The sequence below is a fragment of the Ascaphus truei genome, chromosome 4 (assembly GCF_040206685.1).
Source record: "Ascaphus truei isolate aAscTru1 chromosome 4, aAscTru1.hap1, whole genome shotgun sequence".
NCBI lineage: Eukaryota > Metazoa > Chordata > Amphibia > Anura > Ascaphidae > Ascaphus > Ascaphus truei.
In genome coordinates this window covers 294,920,890-294,945,364 of record NC_134486.1, presented here as the reverse complement: position 1 = coordinate 294,945,364, position 24,475 = coordinate 294,920,890, and the positions used below count along the sequence as shown (strand labels likewise).

The 24,475-nt window shown below is 42.8% G+C and overlaps 1 protein-coding gene across 1 annotated transcript in view; it reads right to left on the bottom strand.

Moving 5' to 3' along the window:
• NT5DC1 (5'-nucleotidase domain containing 1) overlaps positions 1–24,475 on the bottom strand; it is a 420,856-nt gene that overhangs the window by 43,248 nt on the left and 353,133 nt on the right. Inside the window, 2 exon segments of the mRNA XM_075595034.1 lie at positions 6,697–6,794; positions 18,347–18,521. Coding sequence (XP_075451149.1) covers positions 6,697–6,794; positions 18,347–18,521 — 273 coding nt within the window.

Below are 24,475 nucleotides of genomic sequence, written 5' to 3'. Positions count from 1 at the left end.
TTGGGGTAAAGCAGATGTGGTGCCTATTTTTAAAAAGGGAGCTAGATGACAACCGGGGAATTACAGACCTGTAAGCCTGACTTCAATAGTGGGAAAGCTACCTGAAAGTTTAATTTGTGATAATATCCAGGAATACCTCATGAAAACAAAATTATTAGTAATAGTCAGCATGGATTTATGAAGGATAGATCATGTCTGACCTTATTAGTATCTTTGAGGAGGCAAGTAGGAATTTAGACCAGGGTAATGCAGTTGATGTGGTCTACTTAGATTTTGCAAAGGCTTTTGATACGGTTCCACACGAGCTTGGTGTACAAAATAAAGCAAATTGGACTCAGTAAAATTATATGCACCTGGATTGAAAACTGGTTGAAGGACAGACAACAGAGGGTTGTGATAAATGGAACTTTTTCAGATTGGGCTAAGGTCGTGAGTGGAGTACCTCAGGGATCGTTACTGGGACCCCTGATTTTTAACTTGTTTATTAATGACCTTGAGGTTGGCATCGAGAACAAAGTCTCCATCTTTGCTGATGATACTAAATTGTGTAAGGTAGTAGAATCAGTGCAGCATGTAATTTCTCTCCAGAAGGACTTGGATAGACTGGACACTTGGCAGGTAAATAGCAGATGAGGTTTAATACAGATAAATGTAAGGTTATGTATTTGGGAAGCAAGAATAAACAGGCAACTTACAAATTAAATGGGGATACATTGGGGGAATCCTTGATAGAGAAGGATTTAGGAGTGCTTGTAGACAGCAGGCTTAGCAATAGTGCCCAAAGTCATGCAGTAGCTGCAAAGGCAAACAAGATCTTATCTTGCATTAAACGGGCAATGGATGGAAGGGAAGTAAACATAATTATGCCCTTTACAAAGCATTGTTAAGACCACGCCTTGAATATGGAGTACAATTTTGGGCACCACTCCTTAGAAAATTCATTATGGAACTAGAGAGAGTGCAGAGAAGAGCCACCAAATTAATAAAGGGGATGGACAATTTAACTTATGAGGAGAGGCTAGCTAAATTAAATGTATTCACATTAGGAAAGAGGCATCTAAGAGGGGATATGATAACTATATACAAATATATTCGGGGACAGTACAAGGAGCTTTCAAAATAACTATTTATCCCAAGAACGTGACAAAGGACTCTGGGTCATCCCTTAACGTTGGAGGAAAGGAGATTTCACAAGCAACAAAGGAAAGGGTTCTTTACAGTAAGGGCAGTTAAAATGTGGAACTCATTACTCATGGAGACTGTGATGGCAGATATAATAGCTTTGTTAAAAAAAAAAAAGGTTGGCCATCTTTTTGAAAGGAAAGGTATACAGGGATGTACCAAATAAGTAAACATGGGAAGGATGTTGATCCAGGGAGTAATACGATTGCCAATTCCTGGAGTCAGGAAGGAATGTATTTTCCCCTTATGAGATATCATTGGATGATATGACACTGGGGTTTTTGTTTGCCTTCCTCTGGATCAATGAGTAAGTATAGATATAGGATAATGTAACTGTTGTCTAAATTTAGCATAGGTTGAACTTGATGGACGCATGTCTTTTTTCAACCTTGTCTACTATGTAACTATCTAACTTTATTCATACAAAAATCAGCTTTATTTATCTCCAACGATAAAGTCTCATTTACATCGTACAAATCACTTCATGTACTGTCATTATTGTTTGCTGTGTGGGCTGTATCATCTTCCCTAGCTTTCCCCAAGGTATGGAAGGTGGTGAGGCTTGACCAACTCCTGTTACCTAAAGGATTCCACTGCTGTGTAGCGTCAATAGTGCTCCATCTCTGTCTGTTTTCAATATCCTGCAACTCCTCCAGGGACCTGACATTCTACAACACACATATACACACACACACACACACACACACACACACACACACACACACACACACACACACACACACACAGCTCAACCCCCTTATAACGCAGTGCTTGGTGTCCAAAAAATCACATTGCGCTGTAAGCGGATCGCGTTAAGAAATTATTGTACAATGCATACAATTGTGCATTAAGTATTTAAAATCCCAATAATCGTGTTATAAAGTATTCATAAATACAAAATTGGGAGCCACGTTTGCAACGCGTTATAAGTGTTTTTGCGTTGTAACGGATTGTGTTATAACGGGGTTGAGCTGTGAATATATATATATATACGTCCCTGAGGAAGGTCACGTTGAGTGGACCGAAACGTTGGAGGTGGTGCCATGTTACTTTGAATACAACTTCATTGGAACTACTGGACTGTGTGCTGTCTCGTTTTTTCCGGACTCCAATCTGGTAAAATCTACTTTTTATATATATATATATATATATATATATATATATATATATATATATATATATATATATATATATATATATATATATATATATATATATGCAAATATAACTGTATGTATTTGCTTTCCTGTGGAGGGTTTTTGTCACTTTTTTTACTCACCATAACTTAACTCAGTATTATGGTTATATATATATATACTGCTATGACATCACTATCACTAGGCAGATGAGGGTGGAGCTATGATTCTGCTTAGTCACCCAGCACCATGTGATAGGGAAAGGGGTGTTACTGGGCCCACACAGTTAACCCTCTAAGGTCATAGTAATCCCAAAGGGTGGTTACAATAATTTTCTAATAAGTACATGCATTCAGGATTTCAAAAATGACTGGGGCCGCTCCTTCAAGAAGAAAATATATATATTTATTTTAGAGAAAAACTCTGTAGTCCTAATTGAAACCAGCACATCAAAACTACAGGAAATTATGTGGAAAGTGTTCCTTGGAAAATGCTGCTAACCTTTTCGTGTAAAAAATATATACTTAGGCACTGTAACTACACTGGGAAGTACTTTGTATTCATTCACTGCAAGAACTTCGAAATTGTCATTTATTTATGTGGAGCTAATATAAAAATGTATGTTCCAAAAGAGGGGTGGCCCTAAATGTAGACAAATTATCTGTCATCTTAACTGTCACTGGGTAAGGAGTTCCATACATGTGCTAACCCTATAAAAGGCATACTACTGTAGGTCTGTTTATCCAAGTCTCTCAGCTGCTAAACTGTTTCAACTAAACTGCACCAAATGTACTAAGGAGAAACATTTCCATTGAAACAAAAATAATTTTATTGTTTGATTAATCTGTCGCCATTTTTGCACCAGTTTTGCAGCTGACAGACCTTGATATATGACCCCCCATTATGTGGGGTGAGAATGGGCATGCAATCTTGCCAGGGAATAGCGTAACTTTTTGTTCACTTTAAAACTGCAATCTTTTCTTTATAAAGAAGCATTTGTTCAAACTGAAGTATTGAAAAAGACCACTGACAGAAAGAGGCATCCCCACAAACTTAAAAAGTTAACTGCCAAACTTATATTAAGGTCTATTACAAGGGGATAGTCATCCACAGTAAGTTCTGAGTTGTTGTTGCTGTATTGGTCCAGGAGAAGTGTAAATTTTTAAGTTGGTGTTACCTTTTTAATAAACCAATGTAACCCCTTCCCCCCCCACCCACCCCCCAGGGAGATTTGGTTCTGGTTACGGCAGTAATGCTGCTCACCTGTTAGGTTCTCAGGATTCTGAGTTTCCACCGGTGGTAGTGCGGATAAACAGGACAGGTTTCCGGATAAGTAGGTCTGCATGGCACATATCATAAAGAGCCATCAGGCAGCCATGCTCTTCTCTTGGGGAGGCATGCTCCATAAGCTTCTGCAGCCCACAGAAAAGGTCGTAGACGGCCAGCATGTCCTTCTGGCTAGGCGCAGGTGGGGGTGCCATTATTGGCTGGAAGTATGGTACTCCACACAAGTTACAGCGGGACTTGACCTCCAGTCCCCCGCCAAGACAGACACATAGGGAACAGACACATTGTAGAAAGTCCTTCCCATTAATCTGTACTACTAGGAGTCCTCCTTGTAGCGTATACTGCACAACGGCTTTCTCGGCCATAGCAATCACTTGTCTAGAGTAGGTCTTGCTCCTTGAAGTCACATGTGCATCTGAGGGTGTGGTAGCAGTATCTGGCTACGCCCCTAGTGGTGTCACAGCGATCAGTGTCGCCTCCCCCTGGTGGAACCAGGAGTACAGGCACTAAATTTGGACGCGGCTTCGGCTTTCGTACCAAGCCAAGCACATTCTTACAGAAGAAAAGCTTGCATCTTGCAAAGCTTACCATGCAGTTCTCCCATTCTGTCGGGAACCGCTATAATACGCGCTGCAGCACCCTTCATGGGAGATTTGCTCCCTTGGATTGCGAGAGCCCTCTGGGACGCCACACACACTTACAGTTCAAGCACAATAGTTCAAGCACCCCCTCAGGGGGTTCTGGACCATGGATCCATTGAGCCCCCAGGTACCCTACACATAATTCCTCAGTTATCGTCCCGATACGGTGGTTTTCAAGCACCTCTCAGCCTGGCATGGAGTTTGGATATTCATGTTGTAGTATCCCCTTCAGGGGGTTCTGGTCCCTCAGATCCCAAGGGCCCCCAACTACTTTACACATAATTCCGCAAAATAATTGCCCTGATACAGTGGTTTTCAAGCACCACTCAGCTTGGCATGGTGGAAGATCTATTTCTTCTGCTAAAGCCTGCCTGCTTCTCAGATCTCAGCAGCACCTCCAAATGTAACCCCTTCCCTGCCCCCAAGGGAGATTTGGTTCTGGTTAACAGGTGTAGTGTTGCTCACCTGTTAGGTTCTCAGGATTCTAGGCTTCCCCGGTGGTAGTGGGGATAAACAGGACAGGTTTCCGGATCTGATTCTCTTACTCTTCAGTGCAGCGCCTCCATCCAAAAGGGCCTATCATGGATAGGTGCAGTCCCTGCAGGAAACCTCTCTTCCCTCCCTGTGAATGACTGCATCCTCAGGCAGAAGTAAAATAAGTGATGGTCTTTATTCTGCATACATATAGTACATCTTCCATCTTGCTTGTCCCTAGAGCCAACCCAAGGAGCTTGAGGCCCCAGGCGTCTCTACTTAACTCCCTCATCTCCTGGTGAGATTAGGGGTAGATGCTTCCACTCCCCTGTGGGAGGGAAGGCCTGAAACAGGTCTCTGGCTCAGCACAGAACACACACTCTTCGCCATAAGGGGAGAGCACAGAGAACACACACCCCACTCCCACTAAGGGGAGAGGGTAGAACAGAACTGAATTTAGGCTGCAACCCCTTTTTGTTACCAGGGGAGGGGCCCAGGTCTTAGCCCCGGTTATGTGCAGTACCTAGGCCTTGGGCACACCCCTCCTGTAACTACTAGGGCCGAGATGGGCAACCCTGTCGCCAATCGCCCCAGGTGGCGAGTTGGCCATGAAAGTGCGGCGAATGAGTTTGCCAGCTCCCACAGTAAAATAAACTTTTTCCTGACGGCGTCTGCTGGTTTCCGCTTTCTGAATGAGTCAACGAAGTGAACCAGCAGCAGGTGATAGTGCTGAGGTAAGTGACGCAGCAGCAGGTGATAGTGCTGAGGTGAGTGACGCAGAAGCAGGTGATAGTGCTGATGTGAGTGATGCAGCAGCAGGTGATAGTGCTGAGGTGAGTGAAGCAGACAAACAGTTGTTTTAAATGTTCGATTGAGCAAACTAATTTCTCAAATTTGACATGGTGTGGCGATTTTCACTTCTCATTCGCCACACCTGTGGCTACATTGAAAAATAGGTTATCCACATCTGTACTAAGGACTTGTTTACTGCAGCAAGGGCAGGGATTAACCCTAACACTGCCTGCGCTGTTACCAGGACTTATGTGTTAGACAGAGAAGTTTAGTAGCCGAGGGGGTACCAGGCTACACCAATATGAAATTTTAGTGAAGAGAACCTGTGAAGTGTACACAAGGTAAACATTAATAATCACAAGCTTCAAGCTTTCAGTTACATTCCACTAATATAAAGTGGGCAGCTAATTATATGCAGTAAAGAAATGTCTTTTTTTTGTTTTTTAATACCGCAACAAAAATGTTGGTTATTAGTGATGGCAAATGTCTAAGAAAACTCATGTCGGGTCACATCTCCCCTTTTGATTTTGTAACACGCAGACAGTAGGGCTTAAATAATGAGATGAAAAAACCTTTATCTACTAATCAGAACGAAAACTCAGTAAAAAACAAACAAACATACAGTAGGTGAAGGGAGAAAATAACAAGCAGCTGGTAACACATGTATGTGTATGCTCTTTGGCTTGGAAATGTCTGAGGGGTACAGTACAGGTTTGTCTGGTAACTGTCATCATGCACAATGTTAAGTTTGTTTCTGGTTACCTGTCTGATGATCAATACAGGTGGGTGGTAATATAGCGCTCTGTCATCACATACAAACTTTAGACACAAAGTCATTATTTTGTCGCAAGTTGAGCTGAAGTGATACCTGTGCTTATGGAGTAAGTGGTAGGAGTTAGGGTGGAGTTACATCTGCTTATTGGTGCAGGTCTATCTCTTAAGAGATGTGTGTCTTGCGTTTTCTGTGTTGTTTTCTTCATCACTTTAAAGGTGGCGTAAGTTGTTATTTTTTTACCGCAGAATGCTAGAAATATGTCGCATTTCAAACAGAAAAAAATCTATTTTCTTTACGCAGACCACTTTCTTTATACATATAACCCATAGTGGCAGTCTTTTCTGTATCATAAAATGCAATAACAAAAAAAAATGATTAAAAGTTTCCTGATTGGACTGCAGAAACTTACCAAGAGTCCAGAAGGGTTGTGGTTGTGGTGTATGAGAGAAAAATCCAGGTTTCAGGGCATTAGTAATAATGATATCAAACAGCTCTTCAAAATCCTTCCTGAAATTAAAAAATATATAAAACAATTTCAATAGAAGTATGAGTTCAAATAGCAAATATTCCTGCGAGGTGGAAAACTTCCAACAACCGTGTGCTACATGTGTATTATGCAGAACAATTCCAAGGTTGATGCTTTTTAATAATGCCACTTGAACCACTTTGGCCCAGATCCACCGCCGTCCATTAACACAGTGCTAATAATGACCCGTTATTTTCCCTTTATACAGCACGTAGAGAGGTACCTGGGCACGAAAAGGAGCACACCGGAGATATCTGGGAAATATGCTCATTGATATATACAAAAAACATCAAATGATTTAAATTAGCATATTTCATAGGTACTGCATCTCAGGTGTGTTTCTATCAGTAAACAAGTGTCTCTCCACGTGTTGTGTAAAGGTGTGTTTGGAGAGGTACATACATAACTTAGGACACTAGTAAAGTCTCTCTCCCCAAGTTACAGTATACAGTATTTCATGGTTGGGATGGGAGTAACACCACCTTTAGGTGAGACAGGCGTTACGCGAGCCATGTTATTTGAAGCTAACGTAAGGCAGTGCTAATTTAACCTAAGATACAATGACTGCTGTTGTTTTTGGATACAATTACCTTTGTGGATATGGGTTAAACTCAGGGAAAATAACGATAACTACTAATTTAGGTTCCCCGTAAGAGAGGTGTGCAGAGGTATGCAATGGAGACCGTTTTTAAGGTGAAATTAAAATAAGGTGTTATTGCCTGTTCCTTTAAACAATACAGCAAACAAAAATATACATAAAACAATAAACACCTATCCCTGTGTAAGGGCTAACTTACTTCCCCAGACCCTCTCTGCAAGACTGGGGGGGGAAAGCACCTTACCCACTTATCACCCCAAAGTCTCAACGATACCTTAACACAGGTGGCCCTTCAGGTCAGTGGTGTCTGGGTAGGTGTCTGCTTGAGGGTCCAAGCATAGAGCTCTGGTCTCCTTTTGTCTCAGGACACAGCCCTCCTTTTCCTTATGTCAGCTCCCTTGTGAGCTAAGGAATCTCTTTCCTGTGTCTCAGAGCAGGCTTATTCTAACAGTCCTAATCAGCCAGGTGGAGTCTGGTTGATTGCCTGTGGGCAATTAACCAGCACACTGCTGGATTTAGAGGCAGTTTCTCTCCAACAGTGATAAGTCCCTGTTACATACCCACACATTATTTGCCCTGATACAATGGAGCTTAGTGCACGTAGGCCTGGGTTATGTGGAAAGAATGGGTTGAAGCTACAGTATCATAAATGTATTAAAAATACATATTGTGAAAGTGCTGTAAATCCCAGATGCAGAAAGTTAAGTGCATACAGATGAACACAATCTTCTGCAGGGATGCGCAACTCCATTCTTCAAGCGCCCCCAACAGGTCAGGTTTTCAGGATATCCCTGCTTGCGTACAGGTGGCTCACTCAGTCCCTGCTTCACCACAGGTGGCTCAATCATTACCAGCTTCAGCACAGGTGGCAGTCTTCGACTGAGCCTCTTATTGAGCCACCTGTGCTGAATTTGGAATATCCTAAAAACCTGACCTGTTGTGGGGGCTTGAGGACTGGAGTTGTGCACCGCTGACCTCCTGTATCTCAGGAATGTTATGTATATGCAAAGGCTATTCAAATGATTTAAGTGAGCATGTTTCCCAAGCATCTCAGGTGTTTCCTTTATTGTACACGTGTTGTTTGCCTCTCCCTCACTCCTTTAAGCATGATCAGGATAAATCCTTGTGTTAACTATCACAGAGCTCTGTGGACAAGGTTGTTAGAGGAAACGTAGAAAATAGCTGAAGTGCTCAAATGCAGGTATAATAAACCAAATAAGCCAAACCACTAAACCAGGGTACTAACAAATGATATAGTACCTATTGTGTAATAGTATGGGTACTATCCTCCTGAAGACAGGTGGTATATGGTACAAGCCCACTTACCATCAGTCTCATTGGCAGGTTCCCCTGGAAAATATGCAAATACTCACATCCTGGTAGGGTAGGTAGGTAGGCAGGCTGTGCAGCTACAGAATGCAATACAGGGAAAAAGGAGACCAAAAGCGCACCAGCACAAACGGAGCAGGAAGGACCCAAAACGAAAAATAATTAAAAGGGCACTTTAATGTGACAAAAGACCCATCCAACGCGTTTCCTTAGCACTAACGTCCATTAAGAGTAACGGAAGTTCCTTTCTGGGCCAAAACAGCACTTTACACCTGTTGTGACAGCTTTCTGTACCGAGCCGAAGATGGTACTTTTGGTAAGTATCTCAGGAGGCAGGGGGTACGCAGTGCTGAAATGAATGCAGTACAGCTCAGGAGACCCCCAACTTCATATCGGCAAATTAAAGGTTTCCTTTAAACAGGCCATCCGAGAGCTTTTTATTTTGAAAGAAGTTTATTTCACAGGATATAAGCAGGGGGTCTCCAGGAGCCGAACCCCATTAATTTCAGCTCCAGAGTGCCGGTAGCTGATGTAATGGTCAGAGTTTCAAAGCTCCCAAGCCCAGTGGGCCAATAGGAAGCCGTCACATCATCAGGTTCAGCTTCCTGTTGACCCGCATGACGCGGGAGCTTAAAACTTGGTTGAGATAACAGCAGCTCCTTCTGAGGTCGGTGTCTCGGGAAGCAGGGGATCCCCGGAGCTGAAATTAATGGGGTTCAGCTCTGGAGACATACTGCTTCAATCCTGTGTTAAAAAAAAAAAAAAAGCGCTTGAATTGCTACTTTAAGGCAGCATCCCATCTGCTCGTTTGTTTTTAATAATTTTTGAACAGGCGTCAAACTGTCGGGTCCTTCTGTGCCGAACCACACAATTTTCTGCACCCCCATTACTGACAGACATACCACTGAGATCAGAATCTCTGAAAATGATAGGTACCGGAGTATCCTTATCACATTAATGCAGTATCAAAAAGTCGCAACCACCTCCCACCTGTGATGCAAACAGAAGTTGAGGGGGCTCCACCAATGGAGTGAGGAACGCGATCAACCCTTAAAAAGAGCATTACGTGTTTGACATATCTGGTACGCTATAAAAGCCCCTGTGTGCCAGCCTCATGATGTATAAAGTACAGTATTCATTTCTGGGACAGCCATGGGTCATTGCAAATGAGATACTAGCAATAATGGCCCCTTTTTACTAACAAGTGCTACTCAATAAGAAATTTTTCTGGGAAACCCCGTCAGCCCTTCCCCCCTAATGTTACTCACTCCCACCTCATGATGATCTTCTTCCATGTTACCCATTTCCCACTCATATCAATCTCTCCCTCCCCATGTTACCTACTCCCTACTCATATCACTCTCTCCCACATGTCCCTCTCTGCCCCCCATGCCAATCTTTGTCTTCCCCTCTTCTCCCCGCTCATCTCCCTCCTCCTCTCTTCCTCTTTCAAAGATGAGCCTGTATGCTCTACAACAGGAGTGCTCAAACTGGGGGGCGCGCAAGATTTTTGAGGGGGGGGCGCGGCGGTTGCAAAGGCCCCACGCTCTTCCCTCAAGGCATTTAAATGAATGCCCAGGGATCGTGTGAGGCCTCTGCAACTTCACTTACCTTGTCTTCGGTGACACGTCGCATTGGCAAAGGGGCATGAAATGACCACTCAGTGTCATTGTATGCGAGAGCTGGAGACAAGGTAAGGGAGGGAGGGAAGCAGGCAGAGGGGCACAGCAGGGAAAGATTTTGCACCCCTGCTCTACAACACTGTTCACTTGAGATGGATGCAACGGCTCTGGTGCAGTTTGCCTTCTTTTTTGTTCAACTAGACATCATTGGTGTTATTATAGTTTCGGGAATAATGTATCACCTACTATGACGTGAATGCAGGGCTATGGCTTATACACTGACCATATTTCTCATCATTAATGTACAGATTTACTTTACCTATACACCTGGAAGACATTAATTGTATAGTCTGAATATGATATGGTTTACTTGAGCTATATACACACAGCAACATCAGTTGATGACTGTTCTGCCAATGAGGGTTCTACAGTATGTATCCATGGAAACCAAAATACTACATATGTATACATAGTTTTAATTTACGAACTTCAATATGCCAATAATATTCGGTGTCCTGCCTCCATGCCTTAGATATCCCCTAGTCAGACTTTCATCTTGTGGTTATTCTATGCACTAGATACTATTAGAAACATTTGAACCGCAGACAGTAGGCTCTGTTTAAATGATCACATACTGTATAAACACAAAGTTTGTACTTTGTGACTCCATTAGCATGATTGTTATGACATATTACACAGGATACAGTGTCTGTGTTCATGTGTTGACAGTGTATACAGATGTATAGATATTTGGAGAGAATTTTGAAACAATATTGAATATACAGTATGACATTATATAGTTTTTCTTTTTGCTACGTTGGTCTCAAGGAGGTGGAAATAGATACCCTGTTTTGTACGGCCACCATCTTAATAAAGGTCCTGTTGTGGCCTGAAACATCGATTTCTAATATGATGAAATAAACGTTGTTTTGATTTTTTAAATCCAACTAAGAATGTGGTGGTTCCTCCCAAAGGGACAGAAACATCGCTCTATGTTATAACAAAACATTTAATATTGTTGTCACTTTAATCAAGAGCCTGTGAGTGCCTTGAATTCTACAGTTATTTATATATGTTCCATTAGTACACACAGGCCAGTTAATCAATACATGTGAGAGTCACTCCACTGGAACTTTGTGTGTGCGTGTTATATATATAATATTATAAAGTATGGGGGGAAAAAAGGCATAAGGCGAGTCATCTTATTTGAAGCTAATTCAAGGCAGTGTTAACATAACATGGCTAATTAACTTTGTGGATATGTGTTAACCTCAGGGAAAAAAAACATCCGTTAATTATTGTGACTACAGACGTAAATAGCACAGAGTTAACAGACCTCTGTGGATCTGAGCCTCAATGTTTTTTTTTTGTTTATAGTTATCCTTGTTATCTATGAAAAAAGATGTTGTTACCAAACACTGTTTAACATTGCTGAAGCATAGATAAAGGTCTTGAAGAGTTTGCATAACCACTGTAAATAGGGTATATTTCCAGTAAGTCAGGGATGGAAATTTCCCGGTCGCCTGGAAGCAAAGATACTATATTGTATATTCAACACATTTTGGTAATTACACATATTGGGGGAACATTTTTTTTTCTCTAGTTTTTCCCGAAAGCAAAAAGGTCACATATTGTCATAACAAACTCAGTAAAATTTGCTGAGTTAGAGAAATTGTATTCTGTCAAATATTTAGGGGCCATTTAAATCGCCATTTTTTTGATCGTTGATATCACGGTATTCAGAAGCCTTGATTACCTGTGATAACAAAATTCCCATAAGGGCGAGTAGCCGGCGGCGTGATGATCGCCTCTCTGAAAACACCTTAACTGCCCATTTCTTTCAGCCGCAGAGAGAGTCGCCTCTCCCTGCGCAAATCTTGCCTGAAATTGATATATTTGAATAAAAAATGTAATACTAGTGTAGATGAGCAGGGGGTCTCCAGAGCAGAACAGCATTGATTTGAGGTCCGGGGACCCCCTGCTTCCCGAGATACAGGCCCCGTTATGGGGTGCCGGTATCACCTATGCATTTAAATGTCTCGCATCCCGTGACTGTGGGAATAAAAAGCATAGGAGATACAGGCACCCCATAACGGGGCCTGTATCTCGGGATGCAGGGTGTCCCCAGACCTCAAATCAATGTGGTTCTGCACCGGAGACCCCCTGCTCATCTACACTAGTATTACATTTTATATTAAAACAGCTGCTACCCACAATAAGCATTAAAAACACAACAACACTAATACCCACCTCCCCTACCCCCACATGAGTGATACCAGAGGTCGCTGGTGTCCGGGGGTCCTGAGGTGGTCCCTGTAGGTGTCTGTGGGCCTTTGGGTTGTCCCCGAGGTCCCTCAGGTGGTCCCCGCGGGTGTCTGTGGACCCTCGGATGGTCCCAGTGGGTGTCCGGGGTCCTCATGTGGTCCCCATGGGTGTCTGTGGACCCTGCTGGCCTAACCTGCTGGCCTGCGGGTCCCTGCTGGCTTGCGGTACCAATCCTGTGGCAAATATTTTCACACGCAGAGGTCAGAGGCAGGCAGCAAGCAGGAACGTCAGGGGTCACACGCAGAGTTGGGCAACAGGAAGGCAGGAGCAGGACAGGGGAGCAGGGACAGGTCTGGGACTTGCTAGCAGGAAAACAGACTGGGGAAATCTAGTTAAATATCAAGGGCCTTTAATATGAACAGGACTCAGTTACAGAACAGGACGGGTATAGGAACAGATCAGAAGCATAAGCATGGGCATGGGAGTCTGAACATAAAACAAAGGTGTCACGATGGACACCAACTTTATCAACACATTTATATTTCTGGGCACTTGATTGAACAGAACAAGGTGCAAAATAAATTGTGATTTATTTCCTTAATAGACAAACACACGACATCTGCAGAATACACTTAAAACAACACTTACTGGGATAAGGGAACAAAATTAATTTGTCAGGAATTGGCGTTCTCCTCGCTCCCCACACAGAGCACTCCCTGCCCGCAGGGAGCCCCTGGACACACAAAACAATCCTGCCTTACCGGCCTCCACGGCTCCTCGCCCCTGCCACCGTCGTGGGATCACTCCCCTCGGCGATTCCTCTGCTCAGCGCTGGGCGCGCCCACGCCCTCCTGCACGCACACCTGCACCATCCACTGGCTCGGTTCACACACGAGTTATGGAGCATGCTCAGTCTGCACACTCTTATTCCCGTCCCCCGGACCTCAGGCACACTGCACGGGCATACTCAGGTTACTAACAAGACTCGCCTGGCCTGTTATGCCTGCACCAATCTGCAGTGTCTCCCTGTAGCTCTTCCTGTCCCACCTCCGTTCCTAATTGGACCTTCCTGCTTTATCTAGCTCCTCTCTGCTCTCAGTCTTTGCTCGACATAGTCTCTGTATGGAAGTACTTCTGGATTCTCTCAGTGTTTTCACAGGTTCTGACGCAGCTCGTATGACTACCCCCTCTGGCTCTCGATCTCGGCACTCCTTGGACAACGCTCACTCTGGTAACCCCTTGAACACGGCTTGGACTACGACCTATCTCCACTCTCCACTCTCTGACTTCGGGAAGGCATCATTCACTCTATCTCTACAACCCCTACCGGCAAGTATTGTCTACCTTACTAGACCTGGCCTGGCAACACTTCATACCACACTCCGGACACGCTCCCTTTGCTGCGGGTGCGTGTATTACCACTTCCCCCTTCAGCTCAGGGGACGGGTCTGGTCTGCGGGCAGCACCAGCGTAACAAAATTGTCCTTGGAACAAAATAAATTGTCCTTTGCTTGCAAGTGCAAGAAATGCAGCCTTGGTTTAAAGGTTCTGTGGCCAGATCACAAGTTGCTGATCTGATATCTCAGCCACCTCAAAGAATTTTGTGGAACTTCGTTAGAATTCGTTCCAGAGTCACCAGGGCTAACGAATTCCGAATTATGGGGCAAATCCTTGGTTACGTTGTTACTAACCCCTTCACTCCTGGACCAGTTGCCGCTGTTCTGGAACAAAGCCTTGCATCTTTACATCATGTATCAAAATACAGGAATCACACTGGGGATACCTGGGGAGCCACAGTTATAGACTGGCCAAAGCTATCTTTAACATGTGGATCCAATCACCTCGTGGGAACAAAAAAAGAACACCAATAGCCAGGTTGCCCACAGTTCATAAGACCGGTCAAAAAGGCTGTCCGGCATGCAAAGCGCCTGGGTCAGGTTGACACCCATGCCACAGCATACCTGGGATACACCCATACTTTGGCGCCGCTGCGTCTGATTTTTGACCCACAGGTGTCCATAGCCTAGCGTCTGTTGTGCATCAGTATGCCAGTTTTACTGTAGGTATTCTGGGTCTTTTCATGACTGACACTCTTTGACAGGGGGACTCTAAATCAGTGAGACTCCTTTGAAGCTCGGTCATAAAAGTACCCCCAGCCCATTCACCCATCTCACAGCTGTATGTCGTAGGAATTCCTTTCCGTGTTACAAACATACATACTGCCTTACATTTAAGATCTGCAGTTTTTACACACTTTATTAAAACAACATGTTCCGTTTGTGTTATAAATGTAATTTTTATATGTATGTGCATGTGGTGTGTTACTGTACTTGCACCTCAAAAATCAGGTTTCTGGGTGCTTTCGTTCTAGAGCTAGCATTTCTAATTGAAATGCCAGCTTCTAGATCGCCATCATGTGTCGGTTAGAGGGTATGGCAAGCAATGCATTTTGACTTTTAATATAGCAAGCAGGGAATGGCTTGCCAATGGGGGCCAAAACCATCTGGGACAGGGCAAACACATTAATGCATAGCAAATCAGTTTAACTCCTTCCTCCCCCTGTCACAAAAGGCAAGGAGAAACAAGAAACTATAAAGACAGACAGAAAAAAAGGACAGGAACACCAAGAGGAGACAGACAGAGGAAACCCAGAGCAGACAGAAACAACAGCACAGCCAGTGGACAGAGAAAGGAACTGGGAGGAGAGGGAGAACTAGGAACATATATGTCAGGGCTATTTCCTGAAATCTTCATCTGTCAATCCAACCCCATGGTAAACCCACGAATGTTGTCTCGTTATCTTCTTCCTGTTAAATGGGGCGCCCAGGCCTTATATAGGGCCTGTGATTCACATTTTCAGGTCAGATGGTACAGGTCCAATCTGATTGGACCCTGTATTATGTGCCCGCTGCTTGTTTTTTTATAAGGATTTTACGTCATCTCCAAGGCAGGTACATCACATCCTTAAAACCACTTGGCTATATCACATGGTATTACATCCAATGGTATTGAAGACAATCCCATTGGTTGCTGTACCATGTGATATGTTACATTAATTCAAAAGGATGTTACGTCACTTTAAGGGATGATGGCCTAGATCTACTAAACTTAGATATTGATTGTCACGGGAGACCAGGACAATTACATCAGGGATCAGTAAACTAGACAGAACTGCAGAGTTGAATAAAAGTAAATTTATTGGAAAAAGTTTCCAGAAATTTCTGGTACATAAGACCCACACACAACCTCACCCAACTGGGGTAATGATCTAAAGCCCTAGGTAAGGGGACACCCATCTGGCAGCTTACGCCAATACGCGTACCCAAATTGCACCGCTGTCCACTGTACTATGGGCAGCACTACCTTGCTCTCCACTAGCTAGCAGTTTTAAATCCCCTGCCGTTGCTTCACTCCAAACAGCTCAGGCAGATGCTGCACACACAGGCGGATGCTCCAGACCCCTGCACTGTCAGCACTTTCAGCACACAGCCTTCACAAAGGCTCATCTAGTCCACAATGACTCTCTTGAGGCTGGGGAGAAGGAGTATTTATACCCCTGTCCCAATTAGGGAGATGACAGCTTGTCTGGGTCGGAACAATAGTGCTGGTCTCTGCACAAGGCCCCAGGCTCGGGTGATTAGATTACTGGTGTTGAAGGTGGGTCAGGAAGCCCAAAATGTCATGTCCAAATATGATACACACAAAAAGGTGAAAAGATATAGGAGCTCCTTCTACTCCCAACGTGATAGATGCAGTGAATTCAAGTGACAAAAAAATTATTTGTTACTTCGTATAATATACAGTGCTATGTTATAAGTAATAACACAAAATTAGTGATATCATTAAAATATAAAGGTCGTCACTCCCTGCTCTGACCCTATGGTAGGGGCTGTCTTCGGTATTCCCCAAACAATGCAAGTATTCTTCCAAATCCAGGGCGTGCATACTGTAAGAGAGATTCAACCCAAAAAATAACCAAAAAGGCAGATCTAAATGTATTTGCTATACAATTTATATATATCTTGAAGTATCGTGGCTCCTATGTGTGGCCTACACACAGTGTAACAGATTTTTAAAGCATATCCAAAGCTCAGGCAATCTTTTACTCAGATGTGGGGGTCAAGTAGTAGAGGGGTGCACAAACTTCTTGAGCTGCGCCCTCCTGCCCGGGAGCTGCAGCGTTTGCGCTCCCTCTCCCAATGACTCAGCGTCAAATGACGTCGCGGGTCATGTGACGTCACCTCGTCGCGTCCTTTGACACTCATTTCCATGGCGACATGTCACCGAAGATCCGCAAAGAGCAGGTAAGTGAGTGACAGAGGCATCACGCCTCCCCCGGCATTTAATTTAATTGCCGTGGGGAATAGCCCGGGGCCTCTTTAACCGCCCGCGCCCCCCTACAAATTCTCCCGCCCCCAGTTTGCGCACCGCTGAAGTAGTAAGTACCTCAATGCATAAAAAAGAGAGAGAAAGAGGGACCATTGCGCAAATCCTTCACTCTCTCATGATTATTTTAATTTTCTTGCTGTGATAAATGTGGGCCAAATATAACGCTACGATAGCTAATTAGCATGTAAATGAGTATGCACCGCCTAATTACACATGCAAGTGTTACATTTCACGACATCATCACACATGTATGGAAATGTGAAATGATCTATTCACATGCTACTCACTTAACGCTGATACCTACCGATATTGTGCTCCTGCCAAAAATGTTTGCTAGTTTTTATCACCTACATTACCTGGCATTAGACTGATCTTGCCTATGTAGAATGGATGATAAGAAAACCTCCATAATATTAACAATGTTGAACTTATTAATATATTAATCCCTTAGAGACCCAAGTGGGCAGCTAGTCATAGTCAGCAAGACTTGCTCCTGAGGCAGCTGTTGTGAACACAGCGAAACGCGTAGAGCCTTTCTTAGCCTGCACAGCTGTTGTGGAACTAAAGGCGCCGAGTCTGCTGTGTCTCCTTTCTGCCCACTTCCCTGTTTGCCATACCGGAAGTCGTCAACCCTTCACCGGATGTGACGTCAGACGCCATCCACTGTGATCCTACGGGGGTCACTTGGAAGTGAAGCAGCAAGAGTTCCATCTGTACCAGCACTCTACTGCCTCAAGAAAAACGCTATGTGTACATGTCCTATGTACTTATTGTGAGTACATTTCCTATATGTGTTTTTAACCTATAAACCTGAATTTTCGATCTACACCATGGTCTCTCCTTGTCTTCCATGAAACACCTACTCGAGTGGGATTTCTCCTGTACTACCAGCTGTTTGGGTCCCTGCTACTGCGGTCTATTACATACCTGCTGTTCTGCCAAATGCTGATATAACCACTTACCTGTTGTAAGTAGGCACTTAATAGAGCCAAGATTTTTCTACAAACTGTATGCTATTGTACTGCACCATCATTTTCTATTATCTTTTATTCTGGGGTTTTCCTGATACCATCGCTCCCTTCCAATACCTGGACCTACATTATCTTGAGGGGAATCTGTACATATTCCCCTGTGAAGGTTGAGAATCCATTTTTGTTGCACCTTACAATTCACTTTATATTTTTAATTAATCACTTAATTCACCAGCACTGTTGTTTAGCGACGTTCTAAGTCACTTTGGTTCACTGAAGTAACAAGATATAGAATGAGTATGTGGCAAAATAGAAAAAGTACAGTACTGTAAATCCATTAGAAGCCTTGGTGCGCTCACCCCAGAATGTGCTCACACAGCAGTCGGCAGTAGTCGCTGTGTGAACTAGTGATTAATAACAGAACTTTCCCAGCATTTTTCAGACTTCTCAACCAGTCTTTCACAGAATCTGGGCATGGCTTTAAATATTTGCTTGGATCATTTTTCACGGTTGGAAAATATGTTCCACAGTTTTCTGAAAAAACAAGCATAACATGCAGTTTTGTTAAAAAAAAAATCTTATCGTGCTATACAGTTCTGTGATAATATGTTTTCTACCCACAAGCAGAGCTTTTGTAGCCTTTCTTTAAATTGGTAAACTGATAGAAATTTTGCAGAAATTAGGTTCCTGCAAGAACAATGGTATTGGTCAGACTGTGGAAACAAAAAACAGCTACAGTAAGTAATCTCTAATGTATCTGATGCCGTTTAATCAGAAGACAGCATTGAATGAATGAACAATGAAAAAGAACACTAATTAAAGAATACATGTTGCGATCAACATCTAGAAGTCTTGAAACATAACACAGACATTACATAATTATACATTTATGTTACAGATTGCCAGCAATCACTTTTGCTCCAAGCGGTCATTTGATCACTACTAAAATTACCCATGACCCTGACCTTTCACCCTACTGCCTAAAACACAAGGTCAGATTGCTGACACTGCTGTTCAATCTCCACAAAGCTAGAAAAGCAGCAAATGGCCTAATCCTCATTAGGGCCAGGCAAGTGACAGCTCTTGTGCCATTTTGAGAATTATTTATTTATTTATTTTATTTATTTATAAAATATTTTACCAGGAAGTAATACATTGAGAGTTACCTCTCGTTTTCAAGTATGTCCTGGGCACAGAGTAAAACAAATAATACATGGTTACAAGTACAGTTACATAAATGAACAAGGTATACATTATATACAAGACATTGCATGCACAGTTAAAGAAAATATATATTATGAGCGTATGAAACAGTTACAGACCAGGTTAAAATGTGAGACAGCCTTAGATTTGAAAGAACTTAAACTGGTGGTGGATGTGAGAGTCTCTGGTAGGTTGTTCCAGTTTTGGGGTGCACGGAAGGAGAAGGAGGAACGTTCGGATACTTTGTTGAGCCTTGGGACCATGAATAGTCTTTTGGAGTCTGATCTCAGGTGATAAGTGCTGCAAGTGCTAGGGGTGAGGAGCTTGTTCAGGTAGCTGGGTAGCTTGTCCATGAAGAATTTAAAGGCAAGACAGGAAAGGTGAACTTTGCGCCTAGACTCTAGTGTTGACCAATCTAGTTCTTTGAGCATTTCACAGTGATGTGTGTTGTAGTTGCATTGGAGAACAAAATGACAAATTGAATTGTAGAGGGTGTCAAGTTTGCTAAGGTGGGTTTGAGGAGCCGAGCCATATACTATGTCTCCATAGTCAATAATTGGCATTAGCATCTGCTGTGCGATACTCTTTCTGACCAGGAGACTTAGGGAGAATTTGTTCCTGTAAAGTACCCCTAGTTTGGCATAGGTCTTGGTTGTCAGGGTATCAATGTGCATCCCGAATGTTAAGTGGGAGTCAAACCATAAGCCCAGGTATTTAAAACTAGTGACAGGTGTTAGGGTGGTGTTAGGTTCTAATTAGGAGCTCAGTCACTGGAAGCTTTACAAATTTAGTCTTGGTCCCAAATACCATTGTTACAGTCTTGTCAGTGTTTAAAAACAGTTTGTTTTGGGAAATCCAGTTTTCGAGTGAGACTGAAGTATGCGTTGAAGGTCAGAGAGGCTATGGCTGTGTGCATATAGGATTGTGTCATCTGCATACATGTGTATTGAGGCTTCCTTACAAGCTGTGGGAAGATCATTAATGAACACTGAGACACCACAGGTGATATCCAGGGGGTTGGAGTTAGAGCCTGAGATGGACACATGTTGGGATCTTCCTGATAGGTAGGACTGAAACTAGTTTAAAGCATGTTTCCCTATTCCAGAGCTCTGGAGTTTGTTAAGCAGGATAGCATGATCAACTGTGTCAAAAGCCTTTGCAAAATCTAGGAATACTGCACCAAGTGAGTTGTCCCCGTTCCATTCCACACTGGATTTCATTGCAAACTTTTAGCAGGATGGTTACGGTGGAGTGTTTGGGACGAAACCCAGATTGGAATTGGCTAGGGAAATTTGTCTTGGTATAGAAATCGCTTAATTGGGAGTGGACACATTTTTCCATGACTTTGGATAGAATTGGGAGAAGTGAGATTGGCCTGTAGTTTGAGACAGTGTTTTTGTCCCCACTTTTGATGATTGGGACAACTCTGGAAGTTTTCCAGGTCTTAGGGATATGGTCTGCAGACAGGATAGAGTTGACTATGGACGCAATTGGTTTGGCAATGGCTGGGGCACCAAGTCGTAGGAACCTAGATTGTAGTAAGTCGGGTCCACATTGGTTGCTTAGTTTTAGTTTGAGGAGCGCATGTATAATCTCCTCTTCAGGTATTGGGCCAAATTGAAAATTGTGGGCAGTGTTGGGAGGGGGTGGGACTGTAGGGGTCCTCCCAGGATGAGATTCAGGTTTGTGGTTTGGGCTGCGTTTTGCTAATAAGTTAGTGGCACACCCCACAAAGTAATCATTGAATGCATTTGCAATGTCAGTGGGGTTTGTCAGAGTAATATCTCCCTTAGGGATATTACTTGGTTGTTGATGGTTAGGAGGCTGGAATATATTGTTGATAACCTTCCAGAAGTTAGCTGGGTTTGATGTATTCTGGTGGAGATTGTCAGAGTAATACTGTGCTTTTGCATGCCTTGTTTGCCTTGTGCACATGTTCCGCATGCATCTGTAGTGATTGAGATCCTTGGTAGTGCCAGTTACTTTGTAGCTTTTCCACAAGGCATCCCTGAACTGGTAGAGTGCTATAAGGTCAGGTGTAACCCATGGAAGGTGGGCCCCCGTACCCTTATTTTGCGTAGTGGAGCATGGGTATCGCAGAGTTTTAAGAACTCGGATTGGAAATAGTCGAGCGCAGAATCAGGGTCGGGAATTAAATCGATTCTGTGCCATGGGCAGTTGGTAAGGTCATCCAGAAACTGTTGTGGGTTAAAGTTTTTAAATGTTCTAGTGAGGAGAACTTTAGGGCTTGAATGGGGCGGTTTAATTTTTCTTACACAGTACACTATTGCATGGTCACTGAAAATATCAGGAAGGATGCCAGAGGATTGGATTCTGCTGGGGTTTGAGGAGAGAATCCAGTCTAGCAAGGAATGGTTGTGCGATTTCAGGTTTATCCGTGTGGGTTGGGAAATGAGTTGCGATAGGTTAAGTGACTTGAGTTGTATCTGGATTTTGTGGTTTTTAGGGTCAAGCCAATTGAATTTGAAATCCCCAAGAACTAGCAGCTCACTCTCCTCATTCAGAGAGGAAATGGAGCCAAGAAATTGGGTGATATCAGTCAGGGATTGTATAGGGGCTTTAGGGGGGTGGTAGATGCCAGCAAGCAAGATGGGCTTAGAAAAGGGGAGGCAAATTTTGCCAACTAGAATTTCAAAAGAGGGTGGGCTTGGTGGGCAATTTAACAGTGTAAATTGTAATGTGTCTGCAATATAAAATAACACCCCTCCTCCTCTCTTTGACCTATCTCTCCTAAAAATGGAGTATCCCTTAATGGCAATATTTGCATCAGGAGTTTTAGGGGATAGCCATGTTTCTGTAAGATGGATGGCTTTGTGTTTATGCATAAGGCACCATGCCCTTAGTTCGTCCAGTTTGGGCAGCAGGCTCTGGATGTTTATATGGGCGACAGATAGCCCTTTTTGGAATTTAAAGGTGGAATTCTCAGGGGCATGGGACAGAGCTGAAATGGGAGGACCTGGGTTAGGTTTAATATCACCTGCTAAAGAGAGTAACAGTATGAGTAGAAATTTGGATAGTTGTTTGCAAGTTGTAAATTTGTGGTGTTTGCCATTTGAGTGAGCAGTGGTTGGTGTGCTGGTTTTTAGAGTTCTCCACCAACATTCAGTAGATAGTGTAAGGCTTCTTAGTAGTCCAGGGTGTATGGTGATGTTGGGTGTGGGCCAGGATGGAGGAGTTTGTAGTGGGTAGAGGGAGTAACATCTCCATGAGGCCAGGAGAAAGAAAAAAGTTAAAATACATAGCAGGTTCATGATGCCAGAGGTAGGCAGTGCTGCAAGGAGCTGTTGTGAGCAGAGTGAGTGTGAGCAGACTAAACAGCAGGTGTGTGCCTGTTCCTTGTCAAATGTTTAGCTGTATTGCAATGCTAGAGTCAGTTCAGGGTTTCAGTGTATTGTGCAGTCAGTTTTGGGAGAGACTGCAGTAAATAAGTTGTAAAGGGGTGGGGGGTTGAAATAGAAAGGTTAGCAAGCTTGGGATCATAGTGTGATCTGAATGATGTAAGGGGCATTGAAATGGGTAGCCACTTGTTCACAATTACAGTGAGCCAGATTGGATTAGTCATGCCTTGCTGTCCACACACACTGGCTAATAAAGGGTTCGGAATGGTTACTATACTTTATCTGTAGGGGTTTGTCTAGCAAACTGCCTGGTCAGGGTAGAGAGACCCTGTAACAGAAAACACAGTAAAAGCGTAAAGGCTTCTAAGTTCAGTTACTGTTCAGTTTATACTTCTGCATGTATTTAAGTAAAATTGGTGGACAGGCATTGCATTAACTGCCAGATGTCATAGAATCAGAATACTGTGTTTGAGGCAGTGTGTATCACCACTTTATCTTAACTTATGATAAGATCAGAAGGCATGATGGTGACCCAGGGTTGCACTTTGACCTTCTGAGACCTAGCTATGTCATGTTTAAGAGGCCCAAAAATTAGAAATACAGTAGATTTATTATTCTGACTGAAGGGACCATTGAAAATATAAACTGAAATGAATGAAAGCATTATACTAGCATTGTTATATACAAAGGTGACGGTGTAAAGCTAAAATGAACAGTGTTTGCACATCACATTCATTTTAATATTAAATCATTTTCTGTCGGGATTTTAGGAGAGCAAAGTCATTGATGATGTCTTCAAATTATAAGCTACAAAGTATGTCACTTTCCATGTTTAGGGTCATATTTGAATGAAAATGTTCATATTTATACTGAATCTTATTTTTCCCATATCTTCTTTATTTGTCATCCGATTTTAAAAGTTGAAATGCATTAAAAAAAATTCTATTTTTGAGGCCTTAAGATGTAGCTTAGTTACTGTAACTTATACGTAAGCCTGTATTGTAGTGACCTATTAACGCTGGTTTAACCTGTTCAGTGTGGAGTGACCAGATATTATAGATATCCAATCAACTTATGTTGAAAAGGATAAACAATTTTAGCAGAGTCACTCCTACTAAGTAATCTACCCCACAGGCAATTGTAGCAGCATCGTATTCTTACTGTATATTAAGATCTGTACATTTCCGGGTCCCTCGTTGCCATGATAATACTAATAAAATAGTCAGTATTTGAATAATCTGGGATACCAAGGGTTAGCAGATATATTTTTTAATCCTTTTTTTTTTTATTATTTCTTGTAAGCCAAACGGACATAAGGTATTTATTGGCCCAAAAAACAAGGAGATGTTTAGAAGAGGGCGACAGGTAAAAAATACCGAAAGTACCAGAGCTTAACCTGGGGGTATCAGTCATGGGCCACTAAAATGATATGTGTATATTAGGGACGTCTGGTGACGGTACCCAGACCTTCCGGGCGACCTGGGGGTCAGTCTCAAAGGGATATCACATTCCTGAATTCCCCACCTGTGAGTAGAAGACAAAGGTGACAAAGTTCATCTTGCGTTTTCATTATACCTGTACATTTACTAAATACAGTATGATATATGTGGCATATGATGCAGTTCACAAGAAGGTGAAGTATATACTTTTAACCTGTGTGCTCCGCTGTTTATGTTAAGACCAAAAAAATGAAGGGTTTGGTCTATGTTATATCTCGATACCTATTTTCTCATATAAAAGTAGAAGTTGATTTGTCAAAAGTGGTATCTACACATGTAATTTAAGCATAGAGTACCAATGAAACAGTGAAGATTACATTTTTCTAAGTATGATAGAAAGAAAGACATGAGGCATTTGTCATATTCAGGCATTTTTTTTATTCAAAAGAAAAGCTATTTTTTCTCCTCCAGCCATAAACGTGTCACT